A 19228-nucleotide genomic window follows, 5' to 3' on the forward strand; every position below is an offset into this window, starting at 1 on the left:
TAATCAATTGGCCATCATGGCCTCTGCGTCGCCAGCATCTCACAAACCCCGGCGCAAGTCGAAGAAGCCAGGTGTAACCTTTGACCCTTCGACCAAGCCAGGCGCACTCGTCCGGACGCCTTCCTTTCCTCTCGCCGCTTTCCTCTGGCCCGCACGTAGCTCGTTTTCGGAATGGGAGGTATTGCCGCTGATTCTCATGGTCGTTGGGCTGTTTAGATGGGCTTCGGGTCTTTGGGGGTATTCTGGTAAGTTTCCTCGAGTTTGTAGTATCTAGTCGAGTCTGACCTGTCCAGGCTTCCAGAAACCTCCCATGTTTGGCGATTACGAAGCGCAACGACACTGGATGGAGATAACAACTCAATTACCAATCTCCCAGTGGTACTTTCACGATCTCGAGTGGTGGGGACTGGACTATCCCCCCTTGACCGCATACCACAGCTGGGCGCTCGGCAAGATAGGGGCTTTGATTGATCCTTCGTGGTTTGCCCTGTACACGTCGCGAGGCTCCGAGGATCCGACTCTCAAGATTTTCATGAGGGCCACTGTCATTATTTCGGAATACCTCATCTACATTCCGGCCGTCGTCGTTTTTGTGCGAAGATACAGCAGACTGTTTGGTGTCGCGCAATGGACAAGCTGGGTGGCCTTGGTCGCAATTCTTTTGCAACCTGGCACGATTCTGATTGATCACACCCACTTTCAGTACAATACCGTCATGCTTGGATTCGTCCTTGCTAGCATGTCGAGCATGATTGCCGGTCGTTACATGTGGGCTTCCATCTTTTTCGTGGCAGCTCTGGGATTCAAGCAAATGGCACTATACTTTGCGCCGGCCGTCTTTTCCTTTCTCCTGGGAAGCTGCATCTTTCCTCGAATCAACCCGTCACGCTTCATTGTCATTGCCGGAGTTACTGCCGTCTCTTTTGCAGTATTGATTCTGCCCATTGTCATTGGAGCCTTGTACGATGCTCAGCGTGGCATTGACTCTCAGCCGGGTGTCGATGGTCCTCGGCCTCTTCCCATTTTTACACAAATCGAGGGATACCTTGACAAGAAGGCTGCTTACTACCCTGTTGTCGCGCAACTGGTTCAAATGGTTCACCGAGTCTTTCCCTTTGCGCGTGGCCTATTCGAGGACAAGGTTGCCAACTTTTGGTGCGCGGCAAATGTCGTGATCAAGCTGCGCAAGTACCCGACTGCCCTCCTTCAGCAAGCCTCTCTGGCGGCCACACTCCTCGCATTGGCGCCTGCAAACTTGGTTCTGTTCTTTCGACCACGCAAGGAACTTTTGCCGTATGCTTTTGCCGTCACAGCTTGGAGCTTTTTCTTGTTCAGCTACCAGGTCCATGAAAAGAGCGTCCTGCTTCCCCTGCTGCCCATGACTGTTCTCCTGGCTGGCAAGCAGGGTCTGGGCAAAGAGATACGTGCTTGGGTCGGGTTTGCCAACATTCTTGGTGCTTGGACAATGTTTCCCCTTCTCCAACGTGTCGACCTCCGTATCCCGTATGCTGTTCTCACCGGTCTATGGGCCTACCTCTTGGGTCTGCCACCTACCTCGCTAAGCGCCTACTTTGAAGCAGGTCAATATGCTTGGGTGCAATGGGCCACTGCGCTGATCCACTGGGCCTTTTATCTGACCATGGGTGCTTGGCACGTACTTGAACTATATGTTGCACCTCCCGTCGACAAGCCTGATTTGTGGGTCGTGGCCAATGTTGGTGTCGGTGTGACGGGATTTGCCCTTTGTTATATATGGTGCCTGTACAAGTTGATTCATGAGAGCCAGATATTGTCAGCCAAGGATTCGGCTGCGTCAAAGAAGAAGAGACAATAAGAAGAGGCATATACCCGAGTCATGAGGCTCACCAAGACCATGTATATATAAACTCACGCTATAGAAAGCGACAATTTCATCATCCATCTGCATTTTTATTTGTTGTACATGAGTCTATGCCACTATCGTTGTCGCTGCTTCAAAGTATTCCTGCAAATCATCGTCCATTTCATCTTCCAAGCTGAATTCAGAAAGCAATTCATAAATGTCATCCCCATCGTCCACCTCGGTGGCTTCCATAGTGTCCAGCATGTCGTGCCGTTCCTGGAATACAAGATCAACCCATTTGAGTTCGGCAGTCTTTTTCCGTGTAAAGATTTGTTGTTTTTCTCTGTTGTTTTCGGACAATTGTCTCTCGGCTGTTTCCATGAAACTTGCTTGAATAGATTGCTCTTGTCGAATGAGGGAACGTTTGGCGTCGATTTCTGATTGCAACCATCGACAGTAAGCCCGGTGCCCCTTGTCCATTCGTCGTCTGACGTCCAGCAGAGCCGTCTCGATTTGTTCCTGGCCACCTTCTTGGTTGGCCCAGTATACTTGCAGCTGTTCTTGGTACTGCGTCTCCAGCTGCGTCTCGTACTTGACTCGAGCATTATATTCCGTTTTAAGCGCTGCCCTGAATTCTTCGAAATCGTTCCTGGCTTCTTTGGCGGCAGCTTCGCGCTGGACGTGGTTTGCATCTCGGAGTCTTGTTGTAGAGTCTTCGATTTCGTACTTGATGAGGTTTTCCTCCTTTCCATGTTCACGCTCCACCTCGACCCGCTGGCGCATGTGCAGCTCCAGCAGTTCCCAACGCAGCTCCTGGAACTTGGACTCGACGGCCTTGCGTCTCTCGCCCTCCAGGCGTAGTCGTTCCCGGGCTTCCTTTTCCCGTTGTTGCTTTTCTTGGTACTCGCGTTCAATCATTAATAGGTGCGCCTTGATGGCTTCTTCCTTTTCAAACTCTTCAATCTGTCGCAGGGCCTCGGCCAGATCGGCCTCTTCCCGTCGGGTCTGGGCATCTCTTTCGAGCCGCCGCGTCTGGGCGTCTTGCTTAATCTGCCGCAGCTGGCCCTCGGTACACCCACAGGTACGCCAGGGCGCGCCGCAGACGTAGCAAAACTGGGCGCCGCATCGACACGTCATGTGCTGACAGGCCTCGCGGTGTTCGACGAGGGCCCGGCACCGGTGGCACCGCTTCCAGCCTTCGGACTCGGCCAGCTCTTCGGTGCGCTGGAGCTCGCGGTCCTGGGGGCAGGGCTCGTCGCCGTGGCGCGGCGCCCGGCAGAGGATGCACGTCCAGTGCCCGCTGCTGCACCGGGCGACGTCCTGGGATCGGTCCACGTGGCGTGGCTGGATGAAGATGCCGCATTCCCGGTTGCTGCAAAAGACGCGATCGGCAATGGGGACGGACCACTCGGTGCTTCTGGCCTTGTACAAAGTCCGAAGCTCGGCGTCCGTGTCGATGCCGGTGCGGACGGTTGCTTCGGGAATGGGGTTTAGACAGCATTTTGGTGGCCACTGCTGTTCATTTTCACAGGCAGCCTTGATTAGGCGGTGGAAACAGTCGGTACAGTAACTATGGCATGTTACTTTGATCATTTCTTTGGGGTTATAATCTTCGAGACAGGATACGCATTCGCTGACTTTGTTAGTTGACAATCAATGGAGACGGTCTGAATAAACTTACACTTCTATAGTTTCCGAGGGCACTGGAGTTTCTGGAGCAGTATTGCTCACTTTTTGCAAGACTGCATCGACAGCAGACTTGCTCTTTTCTAAAAAGGCTCGATTGGCGTCGGGGGTGACCATATCTCGACTATTCCGAGCGGCTCCTTGTGCACTCGACTCTCCTCTCGAATTGTTATTGAATCTCTTTAGGAGTCCTTTGAGCCCCCACTGCTTCGACTTGGACGCTGGTGCTGGACGCAAGAGACCATGTTCGTCGATGATCATTTTGGCACCAAAAAAACCAATAGGGTCAGCTCGGTAATACTTGGGAATCGATGGAGCTCTTTGAAATCCATGTTGTTCGTTCTCTGTCGCCAGAGGCTTTTCTGCCTCCTTGGCATCCTCGGCTTCAAATTGTTGTGCCAACCTTTCGGCCTCGCGAGCATCTTCAAGTCGCCTCTCTTTGTCCTCTACTATCCTTGTCTTGACCTTTTCGATCGATTCATGTACGATTTGTACAATAACCTCGGAATCCGTGTTTTCAATCTGGCTTAAACCGGCCGGTGGTTCGTACTCCGTATAGTCGACACTGACATTCACGTCGCCCTCGTCATCTCCCCCAAGGTCGACTGCCGAATCCTTTGGGCTGGGAATTTCCGAGTGTAGCACAATACTTGGCGTCTGAATCTCTTTGCCCTTGCCCTTGTAATTCGACATGATGGTTTCGTCGCCCTGCCATATTGTGGCTTCGTTGACGAGTCCCCCCGTCATGTATGCAAGGGCCTGCTCCTCGGACGCTCCTATAGATATTTGCGGCATCTTTGATATGATTACAAAACGATTGAATCAGGAGTTGAAAAAAGTCCTAAAAGAACCGGGCAACGTATGTATAATAAAGAGACATGTCTTGAATCCACCTTGCTACATTTTAGGCTCAGCTGCTTGGCATCAAGGATCCTCTACACCCTCGATACAATGACAACGGCTTTGCATTTCGGAAATAATCCACATGAGGGAAATATTAGAGGCTGAATGTGTCAAGTCCGAATGGAATCGCGCCACATGAACACCGAGTGCCTACCACTGACCACTCTGATCCAACGCGGGGAAATCAGCCTTTGAACCTACCTAGGACTCGCCCAAATGGGCACTATACCAGGCAAAATGCCCACTTCAAGGCTGATTCTTGAGAATAGGGTGTCTAAACGGCATGGCGGCAGTCCGGCACACCTAATCAGTCACGACTCCCTGGATTAAAACGCCACGAAGCCGTTTCCGTCGACCGAAGCCATGTGGAGCAGTGACTGTGCCTCTTGATTCAGGATGGCGGGCAGAGAAGGACAATCATGACACCTCCAATCTACTACAGGGCAGATTAAGGTGCTGCGGCTGATGGTGAGACTAAAAAGTTACCTGCATTCGGCAAGATGGATACGCCTGACAGCTACAGCCCCTGGAAAAAGCTTGGGGCAGGACAGCGTTTAGCGAGATATGCACCAATCAAAGGCGGGAATAGACGGCCCTTGTAGTATAAGCCGCAAAGCTAAGGATGGGTGTGCCTTGGCAAGCAAGCGAGCGATGATCTGTATTTTCTAGACGCTTTTCTAGAAATGCACATTTCTTCATTTAGTATGGAGATGATGAAGGATAACTATTTGGTATACCGAGGCGCAGGTCATGGATTTGAGGTTGATCATGGTAGGCATACTCCCTGCAATGGGGTTCCTACCTAGTAGTTTCGGATCCGAAATGGCCTAGTTATCGTATCTTGCACGTTTCATCAAAAAGGATTCATTCGACTCGTAAAACTAAGCCTACAATTTCCATGTATACTACAAACCATCTTACAACTTGGCAGTCTCTGCCTTGGAGAACTCGACCTTGTTGATACACGATCCGACACCTTCAAGGGAAACTTCAACGACGTCACCATCCTTGAGCCATAACTTGGGGTCACGGCCCATGCCAACCCCAGAAGGCGTTCCGGTGAAAATGAGGTCACCGGGAAGCAAAGTAGTTCCCTTACTGAGGAAGCTAATGGTCTGCTTGACATTGAAAATTTGGTCGGCAGTGGTAGAGTCCTATAATTATATCAGCACACATTCTTTTTCAACTCGTAAAAAACCTACCTGGACCGTCTTGCCGTTGAGCTTTGTAGAGATTCTCAAGGTCTGAGGATCCTTGATCATGTCGCTCGACACGATACCCGGGCCGTAAGGAGCCCAGCCGTCAAAGCCCTTGCCGAGAGACCACTGACCGCCTCCGCGCTGGATTTGCCAGTCACGGTGCGATACATCGTTGCCAATGGCGTAGCCGAGGACGTAGTTGAGAGCCTCGGATTCGGACACGTCCGAGCAGCGCTTGCCAATGATGGCCACCAGTTCACACTCGTAATCCAGACCAGGCTGTTCCTGAGCTACCTTGTGGACAGGAATCGGGTCGGTAGGACCTGCGAGCGAGGTGACTGGCTTGTACTATTGAAATGAGTACGTGTCGAATCTTCGAGGTTGGTTGATACTTACGAATAGAATAGGATACTTGGGAATGGGCATTTTCGACTACATCTGTTCAGCACTATGGTTCGTCCAACTGATATGATGTCTTACCTCGTGAGCATGCTGCTCATAGTTTAATCCCAAGCATCTGACCGTCTTGACGTCTTTGAGAGCCAGAGGCGCCAGCAGCAGCCGAACGTCGGCTACCTGGTCCGTCACTTCATGTTTGCCAAAAATGTCGCCCGTCAGAATGCGCGCCTGCTTGGTCTTTGCGATATCCGTCACGCCGCGTGGTAGAATGGCATCGCCATAGTATACCTTGCCGTCCTTGGCGAGGAAGCGAACGAGACGCTATTTCCGGGCTGGTGAGACTCTTAAATCCGGGGACTTTGGTGTCGGGGGATCACTTACCGAGAAAGAAGGCATAGTATTGGGAAGGATACAGGTTTCGAGGTGGTAAGAGCAAAGACAAGTCAAATCAGCGCAGAACCTTGTGATACAAACTCTGATGAGACTGAGACGCGCCCTCTGGACTTTTTGCATAAACCCAGTCTCTTGCGCCATCGGTTGACCCCACAGCGTTGCCGGGCGTTCGGATCTCCCCGCCTTAGCCGGCAGATGGATCCTGACGCTACGGCAAGCATCCGGCGGAGCTCCTCTCTTTGTTCGGATTTATCCCGGTATTCATTCCAATTTTGTTGATTTCTTTCTATATGATATGTAGTGAGATTATATAGTCAGGAAAAGCAAATAGTGATTATAACAAGGTAAAAGACTATCTTGACTAAAGTCATGGTATCAAGTGCTATTCTGCCTACTCTGGATATGGCCACTGTCGACAGTGACGATACATATTGAATAAACTGCAATGTTTGACCAAATCTCAAAAATATGTTACAGGCCTGTAAGGAATAAAAACACGACGCTCCTAGGAAACTAGAAAAACTACAACCTCTGAAGTCAAATGAATCCCGAAATTGATATTTCGAGAGTATAAATTTGTATGACGTCAATACACGGGCCACACTATTGGTTCAATCCATGTATCGACTCGATGGTTAGAGCTCATAACAGCAAACACAAACTTTGAAACATGAAAGAATACATCTCTCCTCCGCCTCTCAAAAGACAGAGGCTTACACAGCCGGTGGATAAAGCCGAGATCCCGACTACAGACTTTACGCCCATCAGCCCACCGACACCAGGCGCATTGCGCATATTTTCTTGGAATATCAACGGGATAGAACCCTTTGTTCAGCCATACCTCCAGAAAAGCATCAAATCGTTCTTTAAACCAGCAACCAATACAGTCAAGCGTAAAAGGCCGCGAGACACTGGTAGTGTTACGAGTGATGGCGAGAACGATGAGGCTGGAGGATGGAGCAAAGGCGACAGAGAAGATCCTGCCAAAGAAGGGCCGGCGTCTCTACGATTAGTTCTTGGACGATATGGATGGCCTCAAATCTTCTGTCTTCAAGAGGTCAAAGTCAAGCCGGGTGATTCAAAGACCATGGAAGCGATTCGCCAGGCTGTGAATGATCCAATTGGGTCTAACTACGAGCCGGTGCAGTCTGGGAAAAGTACCACTGCATCACTTTCCGACGGTGGTCCCGAGTACAAAGTCGAGTTCAACCTACCAGCAGACCCCTATAACGCCAAGGGATTTGGAGGCAAGGTCTATGGTGTTGCTACGATCGTGAGAAGGGACTTTATGGCAGAAGCAGTGCAAGAAATTAGAGAGGTACCCTGGGACAGAGAAGGACGGATCCAGATTATTGAAACCAAGGAACTCTCCTTGCCGCTGGGGCTACTCTCTGAACCGCTTCCAACATGTGCCGATTCTGATGACGACAAAGAAGCAGAGGAACTGGCCAAGTCCAAGTTTGCCATTATCAACATCTATGCCGTCAACGGGACTACGAATCCCTATCGATCTACTCATACCGGCGAACAAGTAGGAACGCGTCACGATCGCAAACTAGCCGTACACTCGGAGATTCTCATTGAAGCCAAGACTCTAGAGGCCAAGGGATTCCACGTCATCATTGCTGGCGATTTAAATGTAGCATGTACCAAGCTGGACGGACACCCGAAGCTCCGAACCACGCCATATCAGCATGTGCTCAACAGAAGGGATTTCGTCCAAAAGTTCTTCCTGGGTCAAGACCTAGACATGGCCCCGTCCAAAGCAGCTTATAATGGTTATGAAAAGAGACTATCCCAGGCCGGGGATATCCAGAGCTTCAGTGGAGTCGACACCTTTAGGAATAGGCACATCTTTAAGCAGAGATTCAGCTACCACCCACGCGGTGTGCCATGGGGTTCAACCTGTGATAGAGTCGACTTGATTATTACCTCACAATCTCTCGAGGACAACATTTTGGACTCAGGCATTTATGATAGCCCGAGGGATCGAGGTCCAAGCGATCACTGTCCGATCTGGGTAGAAATTGGAAGTCGTATGAAGTCTAGGAGGGACACAAGTGAAGTGTAATGGTAAGCACGAGCGCGTAAGAGTGCCCGGGCCGATTGGTATTTAAGCTCACCCATATCTACAGACTGAAAACTCTCAACTCCTACAAGAAAAAAATCCAAATTTGAAAGCCATTCCCTTATTCATACCCTCTCAGCTTCGGTAACATCCTCGATCCTTGGGTGTTTCCCCAGGCGATCCAAATCTGGGGAACAATGAGCCCTTCGTTTCCTAGATTGTCCTGTGGGTGTCTGCTCAATGAGCTGCATCATTGGGGCCCGCAAATCATTGGGAAATACTTTTGCCAAGATCTCGGCTAGCCTTCCGAATGGCCACTGGGTGTGTATGGCATACTTGATCATCCGCGTCGTAATTTTGGCAGTGAATGGTAGCATCCTCTTGTCATCATGCTTGAGAGCCTCGTGTTCCAGATGCTCGCAGAACATGTCCCAGCCTGTAATCATCTTCCAGGGCAAGCGTGTACGCGTGCTTCCGGGGTCGAGTGTCAAGCCAATGGTAGACGCTCCAAGATCAGTACCGTTTTGTAAAAACCCATCGAGTGCTTCGAGATAGGCATTTTCAGCTTGGAGCAATTCATGTTGAGTTACTCCTGCGCAAACAAAACTTGTCCATGCCGTGGTAAAGGGAGTGGACTGGGCGTTTGGATCTGCGCCATAATGCAAGAGCTTGGAGAGAAAGCCATGACTCAAGTTATGAATGAAGTGTTTCGACGAACGCCTGTTTTCAAATGGCTCTGTGCCATTCACAATACCGAAGATGTGTAGCTTCTGCCACCTATACCAATGAAGCATCTTCTCGACATGTCGACATGAACCGTAGGTAGACGATAAGCCTATGGCCTCAATGTAACAGATCCAAGGGGTCTTCAAGTTGTAAGGTTCCACCTCGCTATACGTAGCCCTCTCATCAAGGAAGCTATAAGTTACAGCTTCATGTACGAGCAAAAACCCACGATTGAGCTCGTAGCCGTTTTTAAGCAGTTCATAAGTGATTTCTGCTCTTTCTGTAGCACCATCAACATATATTTCTAGAACAATGCGTAAAGCTGGGACTGTGGAATACCTGAAGTAATCAGGGTCCATTCTCAACTTGTGCAAACCATAGCGCAGACAATTAGCTAATACGAACTCTGGCACGAGTTCATGGTCAATGGGTCTAATCAAAGCATGATTTCGCACTTCAGTAAGCTTCCCTATCGGAATCTCCTGATCCATAGAAACGCCTGTTTTGCCCCGGATACCATCCATGTGAGGCAGCAACTTCTGAGCAAGGCGATCTAATAGGTCGAATGCCTCTAGTTCCTCTGTTCTACCAAGGAGTGGAGCACCGCTGTAATAATCCCAGATTCGGAAAGTGATGCATTGAAGATTAAGCAGTATACGACTCCTGTTTCTAGAGAGTAGATGACGTATTTGCATATTACCCGGGAGCACTCCGTCTGTAGTGGTGACGCAAGCGACACGAGCACGAAGTTCGGCCATCGCAGAATTGAAGTTTGGTCGGCATTTCCCTCCGAGGTAGTTTTGCATTTCGTCTGATTTGATAAAATCATGAGCGGTACGGTGGATCCATTCAACATTTTGGTCCTTGATCTCGAGAAGTCCTCGACATCGACTCATGAGGCGGCGAGTCAGGGTTATCCTTTCTGATTCCCACTCATCCAGGATTTCTTGTGCTGACTCCCGTTGGTCCAGATTTGGAAGTGTAATCTTATGTGCGTATCGAACATCTTGATAAGACTTTTCGTGCATTACAAAAAGTTCCCAATGTTGGGAGCCTCCCATATCCGACATCATCAGTAATATCTCTGCCATCTTTTGATGATACTGTGGGTCCACGGACAACAAAAGATGTCTGTAGAGAGATTCCAAATCAGAGGGCAGACTGTCAAGGCGACTCTCTAACTCTTCTGCAGTATCGTAACCTGTCATACCGTCCCTGAGAGATTGTGTCACGAGTTTGACCCAAAGGAAAACTCCTTGAGCTCGATTGGCAATGTCTTGACAGACTGACTGTAGATCTCGGGACTCTTTAGTGATCTGTGTCCATCTCGGGTGTTCGGTCAAACGGCTTTGCGAATACCGTAGGACGTCGTTGCTGGTCAGTTCATGTATGTTGATTCTATGCGAGAGATCCGACCCGAAACTGTCCTCGAATGCATTTTCTGGCCGACTTGCCGCACATATCTTGATATTGGAGGAATTCCTGGCGAGGTCTTTCAGGAATAGACACAAGTCAATATGATCACCTTCGTATTCATCAAGGCCATCAACGAACAACACAATCTTGAGTTTCAACGAGTCGTTGGTGGAAAGGGTATCAAAACTCTGCTGCAAGTCTTGCAAAGTCCATCTTTGTAGATGGGCATTCGGAACGGACAGACCCCATTGTCGACCACAAATAGCCTGAGTAATGTGTGGTTTTTGCCTCAGAATATCGTATAACAGTCCTTGGAGGAAGCCCGCCTGAGACTTTTGCATGGATTCGCCCGCTTTCCAAAAGTAATGGCTGGCGATGATCACTTCATCGGGGTCCGACCAGAGCGAAGCTGCTTTCAAAATCTGTTCATGGCCAGCGACAAACTTCATGAACGTTGATTTGCCACTCTATCGATCATCAGTATTTGACGCAAATAAAATTGCTGTTTGCAGATTTCAAGCACTGAATGGTATGTTGCACTTACCCCTGGTTTGCCAGAAATCCAGAATACCTCTCCAGACGTCTTGATCCAGTCAAGAAACTTTTCCGCTCCGAGGCCTTTACGCTCTACATCGTCGAAAACCCAATTGAATGTCGCTTTGTGGGCCTCTGAAATGGCTTCGTAACGCGCGGATCTTCTTTCGTAGTCCAAACTGTAGAGGATTGCCTGTTCTTTTGCAACATCTCGTTCAGATAAAGACACTTGAGAGAGTTGCGACGCAAGTGTCTCGACGTCCGAGGCCGAGATGGATTGGTTGGCTCCATGGGCAGAAGAAAGCATGTCTTTGATTTCTTCCAGCGATTGGCAAATTTTGTCCAGACGTAATTCGTGGTCTACTTCATTCTTTGCATTAAGCTCTGATAGCCTTTGGAAATCGCCATCAAGTCTCTTCAGAGTTTTGCTGAAATCGTGAGCAAAAGATGTCAAGCCACGGGTGTGTGAACATACCTTGTGATTGAGGAAATATGCAGATTCAAAATTTGCTGCTTATCGCGCAGACGAGATTGCAATGCCTCGATTTCCTGCTTGTCTTTCCACACATATCTCACTGCAGATCGAAAACTCTTCCATTTTTGGCCCTGGGATCTCAATGTCTGGATGATTTGGAGCAAATGATCGCAATCGGCTCGACAGGAAGTACCAAGCTCGGCCACAGCTTTCTCATCCCTTGACATGCCATTGTTGATTGTCAGGCTCAACTGGCCGCTGAGAGCTTGCAATCTTTCATAGACGTCTTCAAGCTCAAGTCCGCCCTCACTACCATCCTCGGTGCGATAAAACGCATGACCTGCGCGGGCGATTTTAAAGGCAAACTCTACAAACTGAAGCACATTTCCAGCAAATGCCAGAGCTGTGATTGGCTCCATGCTTTTGAATCAACATTTGCGCAGGAGATGAAGCTCAAACGGCTCTTGAATGTTCATGACGACGAGGCTGGGGCTTTGCTGCCTTATGTGTCAATTACGCGCTGTGGCGGAGCGCCAGTGACCCCCATGTGACAGAGCTGCATCTCATTGCCTCCATATGCGAGCCACACCTGCCTGCGCCTCTGACTGGTCGAAAACTCGGCCACCATGATTGATCCTATTGGCAGGAAATTTGGTGAGGGAATCTGCCTTGAAGTCGAGAATCATGAGTGATGGAAATTCCTTCACTGAATATGGCCGACTGATGTAGACTGGTCGGTTCCGTCTTTATTTCTCGCTACATTTCACTTCAGCCGTGGTTAATCTTGATCAAAATCACTACTCTCAAATGAGGCTGTTCTCACGCTGCAGGCACATGCCCTCTTGCCATGTTCAAAGATACAAAAGAATGACTGTAAATAATTGATGCATAAGGACTTGAACAATAACATCTCGAGTAGAAGGAAAAAGGTAAAAGTCCAAATATAGTTGGCTGCCCCTCCAAGCAATGGATAGCAGTAGCGTATTTGGTAGGCGGTCAACATCTTCAGAGCTCGGTAAATGGCAGAAACATTGGCCCCACCTAAAAGTCGAAAAAAAGTCGAGGCTACTAGTAATGCACGTCGCATTCGACACCAGCGCAACCAGACGAATTGTTGTCGCAATATTTTCAAAATGGCCGGAAAAAAGGCAACTTTGAAGCGCAAGGCTTCGATTGTCGAAACCCCCGACGTCGCTGCTCACTCCGACGACGAATTCGGCGACGGGCTTCTCGAAGGTGTACTCTCGGACGACTCTGACGAGAGCAGCGAAGACGACGAAGCCGATGAAGATGAAGAGCTCGACGAGGATGAAGATGAGGACGAGGACGAAGCTCTGGAAAGCGACGACATTCCTTCAGACGAGGAAGAACAAGTAGCCGACAAGGCTGCCATTGTCAATGGAAAAGGCGTCGACGAAGATGAAGGACCTCAATACCGAGTGGAAACCGATGCAAATGGAGGCACGAGATTTGTCTATGAAGAGATTGACCCCGTCTACGACTCGGACGATTCGGACGCTCAAGAACCCGTCAACACTATCGGCAACATTCCGCTTTCCTTTTACGACTCATACCCCCATATTGGTTACGACATTAATGGCAAGCGCATCATGCGCCCTGCCACGGGCGAAGCATTGGATGCTCTGCTCGACTCGATCGAGGTTCCCAAGGGCTGGACAGGTCTCACCGATCCACAGACTGGAAAGCCATTGAACCTGAGCCAGGATGAGTTGGAGCTGCTCCGTCGGGTGCAAATGAATGAAGTGCCAGAGGGTTACGATCCTTATCCTGTAAGACATTCGACACTCGTGGTCGACACCATGCTGACAATCACAGGATACTGTTGAATGGTTTACAAGCTTTGAAGAGACCATGCCTCTGAATGCTGCTCCCGAACCGAAACGCCGATTCTTGCCTTCCAAGCACGAGCAAAAGCGAATCATGAAGATTGTCAAGGCCATCAAGGAGGGCCGTATCCTCCCATACAAGCCGCCAGAGGAGAGGGAACGTGAAGAGGACGAGGAAGACGAGCCGATTGTTGATATCTGGGCCGACGAGCAACCTCAAGCTCCCAATGTCATGCACATTCCTGCTCCCAAGCTTGCACCACCCGGATACGACTTGTCCTACAACCCGCCGCCCGAGTATCTGCCATCCAAGGACGAGAAAAAGACTTGGGAGGAGACTGATCCGGAAGAGCGTGAAAAGGAGTACCTGCCTCAAAAGTACGATTCGCTACGACGTGTGCCTGGTTACGATCAGTTTGTCAAGGAACGATTCGAGAGATGTCTGGATCTCTACTTGGCACCAAGAATTCGCAAGAACAGGCTCAACATTGACCCCATGTCGCTGCTACCTAAACTGCCGCGACCCGAAGAGCTCAAGCCGTTCCCAACAGTGACTTCGGTCGAGTTTTCTGGACACCAGGGCAGAGTGCGATCAGTAGCCATTGACCCCAGTGGCACCTACATTGCCAGCGGGGGTGACGATGGTACGGTCAGAGTCTGGGAGCTCGAGACTGGTCACCAGCTTGACAGCATCAAGCTCAGCAGCGATGAGCCCGTGGATGTTGTGAGGTGGAGACCTGGAAGAGATGCCTTTGTTCTCTCGGCCGCCGTTGCCGAGGATATTTTCCTCATTATTCCCCAACACGCCAACCCTGAACTCCACCAGGCAAGTCGGGATGTTCTGGATCTTGGTTTCGGTTACGCCACCAATGGCAAGCAGCCCACGACTGCCAATGGTGCTAGAAAAGAACCCTCTGGAAAGTGGGCTCGTCCTGGAGCACGGCTGGAAGATCAAGGAGTTTTGCTCAAGATTACTGTACGATCACCAGTCAAGGTCATCAACTGGCACAGAAGAGGCGACTTCTTCACCACCGTCTCCCCGACCGGTCAACGAAGCTCGGTCGCCATTCACACCCTCTCGAAACATCTCACCCAAATACCTTTCCGCAAACTACCAGGTCTGCCCCAGACGGCAGCTTTCCACCCCACTGGACCGCTCTTCTTTGTCGCTACCCAACGCACAATCCGCTGCTACGATTTGCAACGGCAAGAACTGGTCAAGGCTCTGCAACCCGGTGCCCGATGGATTTCGTCTTTCGACGTTCACCCCGGTGGAGACAACTTGGTTGTTGGTTCATATGATCGTCGTCTACTTTGGCACGATCTCGAACTTTCCAACCGACCTTACAAGGCTATGCGATTCCACCCCGAGGCTATCCGAGCAGTCAAGTTCCACCGCAACTACCCCCTGTTTGCCGACGCATCCGACGATGGAACCCTGCAAATCTTCCACGGCAAGGTTGTCAATGACATGATGGAGGACGCCACCATTGTGCCCTTGAAGATGCTCAAGGGCCACAAGGTTACCAACAAGCTCGGTGTAATGGATATCGACTGGCATCCGACGCACCCGTGGATTGTCAGCGCTGGAGCCGATGGTACATGTCGCTTATGGACGTAATGGGGTCGCATCAAGTACAAGTGCGTTTGGGGTCGAAAAAGACTGACGGAGTTATGTGTATGGCGTTTTGAATGATAGAAAGTCGTAGGACTCGTTTTCGGCATAAAATTACCCAATTTTTTTGATCTCGTTCTTCTCAAATCTTCTGCCCGTCTCCGCAATGCTGTTGCTATTCTTGCTGACTATCCAATCGGAATGATTACATTTACGTTTTCTGCAGGCGCTCGCTGCTGCTAGCCGCTTATATACCTGATCTATCGAATCTAGAATAGGCAGGACTATTAGGCATCCATATTGTGCCCAATATGCATATTATGTAGACCACCTGCCGTAGAGTCCTTCCCGGTTCTCCTCACTTGCTCTGGTTCTTCACAGGATACCGTCGACCCCACCCCGGAACTGCTCAAACAAGTCCAGATCTATCGCCTCACCCATGGCCTTGTATCCAGCGGGGTTCAAGTGCAGGTAGTCGCCCGAGTTGTACTCATCCGTGATCTGATCGGGTTGTGTTGCGTTGCGTACAAGCTCATCAAAGTCAATCACGGCGTCGAATCGACCAGAGTCACGGATCCAAGCGTTGACACGCTGTCTCGTCCTCTCACGCTCCGGGTCCGAGTCTATCGGCATCAAGAGTCAGCGTTACTTTCCTCCAAGGACTCATCAATCAGGGATATCAAAATGAGCTCGTATCCTCTCTGAATTATCATCACAGTGCTTTCGGGTATAAACTCACAAGACTGCCCAGGTCCACTAAACGGCGTGATCGTAGCCCCAAATACAGGCAGACCACGGGCATGTAACCGCGTAACAATCTGCTCATACGCAGCCAGCAACCGGTTCCCAACGTCCGTCTGGCTCACCACGTCGACGGCTGCCGTCCCGATATCATTCACGCCCTCAAAGACCATGGCATAGCGCACCCCGGACGCCGCCAACACATCGCGGTCAATACGGGAGAGCAAGGACGGCCCGAGCCCGTCGTGCAGGATCCGGTTCCCGCCCGCCGCCAGGTTGAGCACCGAGATGGAAGACGATGATACGCGGCCGGATAACACGTCGGGCCAGCGATCGTTGCCGTTGGTCGTGCTGCCCCGCCCGTCCGTGATGCTGTCGCCCAGGACGGCCAGGGCGCGGCTGTCCGGGATATAGGCCGACAGGGTCGAGATGAAATACCAGTGGTCGGCAGACTGGTGGGAGTCATCCGTGGAGAGATCGCTTGCGTCGAGAGCGTTGCCGAGGACAAAGTGCGAGGTTGTTCGGCTGCCCGGGTGCGACGTGATGCTATTAGTCGTCTGTCCGTCGGCCAGGTACAGTGACACGGAAATAATGTCGCCAGCGTCAATGGGAAAGTCAAAGATTGGGTCCGACAGCGCCAATGCTCCCGGCGGGATCGTGTAATTTGTCAGGCCGCCCGAAAAGGTCAGACCCCGGATGGTAGAAGTATCAATGGCCGAGACACCGGAACCGGTCCCGTTGGATGCCGGCAACGCGATTGATGCCGCTGTGATGGGAAGATTGGAAGCGCCAAACGCATTGGAGATTTGCAGCCGCAGGGTTTCTCCCGACAATGTCGCTCGGATTGTCTGCCGGATCGTGCTGTTTTGAAAGACGACACCGGTATCGTTCTGATTTACCCAATTATTAGTATCTTCTTTTTGCTTCGTCATTCCTCATTTCAGAAATCCACTGTGCAGCCCAGTTCTCAAGGTTTTCTTGTTCGTTTCTTACAAAAGGCGCCGGTGGCAAGTTTGCCGGCTCAGTGAGCTGTGGCATGGCAGCCCAAATGTCCACCCATTTTGCTCCCGAACCACCACGCGATTCCGAATGGGCAATTGTCAATGTGCTGAAGAGGAGCACAAGAAGCGTCACAATAGTGTCTCGGAGGGGTGCCATTGTTGACTCGCGTACAATTGGACTATACCTAACGCACTGTCGACTATACTGCCCCACAGTTTATAGCACGGGTGCTCTATACTTTCCGCATCCAATTGAACCTCGACACGCCAATGCCCAGACATGCGGCGCTCCATGGCCATCTTATAAACAAGTCCAATCTTTCCTTTCAACTTCAATTGAACTCCGCATGACATCAAATCCATACCCCCGGATCTTTCAAAGAGACCCACGATGCAATACTACATCATGTGGTGATATGATCTACACCATGCCCAAGCGGTTTGTGGAGCTAGAGCTAGGACAGGCGGGACTTGTTCATATAGGCTAAATGCGAAATTCTGCGACTCTAACAAATAGGGACAGGGTTGCGACATTCTCGCAACGGCGGACATTGAAGAATTTCCAGGGTTGGGCCCTGCAAGACAAAAGTATATCGGAGTGGGACGGAGAAATTATTCCACCTGGAAAATGCCCAGGAATTGGAGAAAATCGGAGAGTGAGAAAGCGAGGAAAATAAGACGGCCTATTCAATGACCCAAGATTGCGACTTTTGGATTCAACCATTTGGAGACGACCAATCTTCAACAAGGATCCCCCGCACGGTCGGAAGTCGGACAAGGGCGGAAAACACTGCGGAATGGAACCGAGCGCAACATCGTCATCGAGGGGGATGAACGACCGACATTGATTTCCCCAAGCCTCTCCATTCAGACATCCCTGCATCAACCTCGTGGACAGCCCGTCAGACGGCTCGTAGAATACGAGCTGCAGCAAAGGACGCTAGCACCATGACATGATTTTCTTTGAACTCAGGTGGTGTTGGCGGGAGGGCCGAGTCAGAGATCCTACAGTCGCCCTGGATTGTGGGGGCCATAGGGCTGCTCGTTGTCCTGGGTGTGCCGCATCAATACCGTCTTTGTTGGCTGCAGTGCCACAAAATACCCTGTGAGCTGTACTCACGGGGTGGCTTAGTGGGGGTGGCATTGGAGCGCTTGACTCTCTGGTGCAGATGGTTAGACGATAGAGAAACGAAGAAGAGGAAGAGAAAAGAAATGAAATGAAGAATGGACGGCGGAAGAGGTGGAGGATGAGTAGGGGAAAAACAAAAAGAGGGGAAGAATATCAGACATGGCCTGAATATTAGCCATCAAGCAACGGTAAGAGAAACAATTTGACATTATGAATACCCTTTTTCGTGTGCGTATCTATAAGTCTAGCCAAACAGGTCGGGTGCTGTCCGTATACCAGCGTCTATAGGCAAAGAAGACATGTCTTTCTCGGTAAGCGCCATCCATACTTTTTTTTTCTTTTTTTGGGCGAGGGATGAGTACAGGTGCTTGGCCCAAGGTGTAACAATTATCATCGACGTTGAAAAAGGAGTTTGAAATCAGGAAACAAGAAGAGATCGCCTATGCAAAACAAATGGTATCGTATCCCAAGAAAAAACTCCATCCTTTTGAAACTCAGATAACGCCGCCCAGTAGTAAATACACTACATGCAAGTCGTATCACATACTCGACAAGATTTGGTCGTCCTCCAGCTGTGGGCCGGGAATATCGTGAAAGGCGGCGCCTGCTCCGTTGACGTCGTGATCCGTGTCGGCAGCGGGGTCAAAGTCGGAGAGCATATCATACGAAGAGCTGGTGTATTCCGTGGCATGGCTTTTGGATCGTTTGGTAACCAGCATCGAGTCTGTCAGTCCGGTTTGGCGATCAGAACGATCAAACATGTCGCCATCGCGGCACCAGCCTTCGAGATCACGGTGGTAGCCAGAGTCTTTGGTGTTGAGATTGTGAGCTTGGAGGGCAAGGTGCGTTAGGCCCTGCCTCTGGGTAGACTCATTGCCCAGAACCCAGGCCATGAAATCAATCTGGCTCTTCAGGTCTTGATTGACAACGGTATGGGCGGACAGGGTGCTGTCGGTGTCGAGAGAAGGAGGATATCTGGCGACGATGCTCTCATCTGCCAAAGTGAAGTCTTTGAGGGCATCTTCCATGCCGGTCACGGAAGGGGAAGGACTTGGTTGGGGAGTTGGGTTGCACTTTGGGTTGGAAACCGACTTCGAAACAGCACAGTTGGACGACGACATGATTACTGTCTTGTTTCTACTGAGAAGAAATTCTCAAGTGACTGGCTATGGTGACGATCAAGTCGAGGGATCGAGCGGCGTTGAAGGCGGGTTGTGCTTGGGGGTTGGAGGGGACGTGGGCTTATAAGAAGATAGTCCACCGTGATGAATCGA

General features: G+C 50.4%; 8 protein-coding genes across 8 annotated transcripts; 3 read left to right on the top strand and 5 right to left on the bottom strand.

Moving 5' to 3' along the window:
- Window positions 1-16: 16 nt before the first annotated feature.
- On the top strand, window positions 17-1834 carry PFICI_00912 (uncharacterized protein; the record flags this gene model as incomplete). The annotated part of the gene is made up of 2 exons (XM_007829493.1): window positions 17-245; window positions 294-1834. The coding sequence occupies 2 exons, from the start codon at window positions 17-19 to the stop codon at window positions 1832-1834; spliced, it is 1770 nt and encodes a 589-aa protein (XP_007827684.1).
- Window positions 1835-1948: 114 nt separating this feature from the next.
- Window positions 1949-4303, bottom strand: PFICI_00913 (uncharacterized protein; the record flags this gene model as incomplete). The annotated part of the gene is made up of 2 exons (XM_007829494.1): window positions 1949-3455; window positions 3504-4303. The coding sequence occupies 2 exons, from the start codon at window positions 4301-4303 to the stop codon at window positions 1949-1951; spliced, it is 2307 nt and encodes a 768-aa protein (XP_007827685.1).
- Window positions 4304-5328: 1025 nt separating this feature from the next.
- On the bottom strand, window positions 5329-6405 carry PFICI_00914 (uncharacterized protein; the record flags this gene model as incomplete). Its single annotated transcript, XM_007829495.1, has 5 exons — window positions 5329-5565; window positions 5614-5958; window positions 6007-6042; window positions 6091-6330; window positions 6391-6405. 5 exons carry the CDS (start codon window positions 6403-6405, stop codon window positions 5329-5331), a joined length of 873 nt encoding a protein of 290 aa, XP_007827686.1.
- A 667-nt stretch (window positions 6406-7072) lies between these two features.
- PFICI_00915 (uncharacterized protein) lies at window positions 7073-8473 on the top strand (the record flags this gene model as incomplete). Its single annotated transcript, XM_007829496.1, has 1 exon — window positions 7073-8473. One exon carries the CDS (start codon window positions 7073-7075, stop codon window positions 8471-8473), a length of 1401 nt encoding a protein of 466 aa, XP_007827687.1.
- Window positions 8474-8595: 122 nt separating this feature from the next.
- Window positions 8596-12040, bottom strand: PFICI_00916 (uncharacterized protein; the record flags this gene model as incomplete). The annotated part of the gene is made up of 3 exons (XM_007829497.1): window positions 8596-11079; window positions 11157-11574; window positions 11622-12040. 3 exons carry the CDS (start codon window positions 12038-12040, stop codon window positions 8596-8598), a joined length of 3321 nt encoding a protein of 1106 aa, XP_007827688.1.
- A 714-nt stretch (window positions 12041-12754) lies between these two features.
- PFICI_00917 (Ribosome biogenesis protein erb1) lies at window positions 12755-15089 on the top strand (the record flags this gene model as incomplete). Its single annotated transcript, XM_007829498.1, has 2 exons — window positions 12755-13411; window positions 13458-15089. The coding sequence occupies 2 exons, from the start codon at window positions 12755-12757 to the stop codon at window positions 15087-15089; spliced, it is 2289 nt and encodes a 762-aa protein (XP_007827689.1).
- Window positions 15090-15458: 369 nt separating this feature from the next.
- On the bottom strand, window positions 15459-16982 carry PFICI_00918 (uncharacterized protein; the record flags this gene model as incomplete). The annotated part of the gene is made up of 3 exons (XM_007829499.1): window positions 15459-15706; window positions 15823-16714; window positions 16818-16982. The coding sequence occupies 3 exons, from the start codon at window positions 16980-16982 to the stop codon at window positions 15459-15461; spliced, it is 1305 nt and encodes a 434-aa protein (XP_007827690.1).
- Window positions 16983-18493: 1511 nt separating this feature from the next.
- On the bottom strand, window positions 18494-19075 carry PFICI_00919 (uncharacterized protein; the record flags this gene model as incomplete). The annotated part of the gene is made up of 1 exon (XM_007829500.1): window positions 18494-19075. The coding sequence occupies one exon, from the start codon at window positions 19073-19075 to the stop codon at window positions 18494-18496; it is 582 nt and encodes a 193-aa protein (XP_007827691.1).
- Between the last annotated feature and the right edge of the window lie 153 nt (window positions 19076-19228).

Source organism: Pestalotiopsis fici (genome assembly GCF_000516985.1).
Source record: "Pestalotiopsis fici W106-1 unplaced genomic scaffold PFICI_Scf_1, whole genome shotgun sequence".
Taxonomy (NCBI): Eukaryota; Fungi; Ascomycota; class Sordariomycetes; order Amphisphaeriales; family Sporocadaceae; genus Pestalotiopsis; species Pestalotiopsis fici.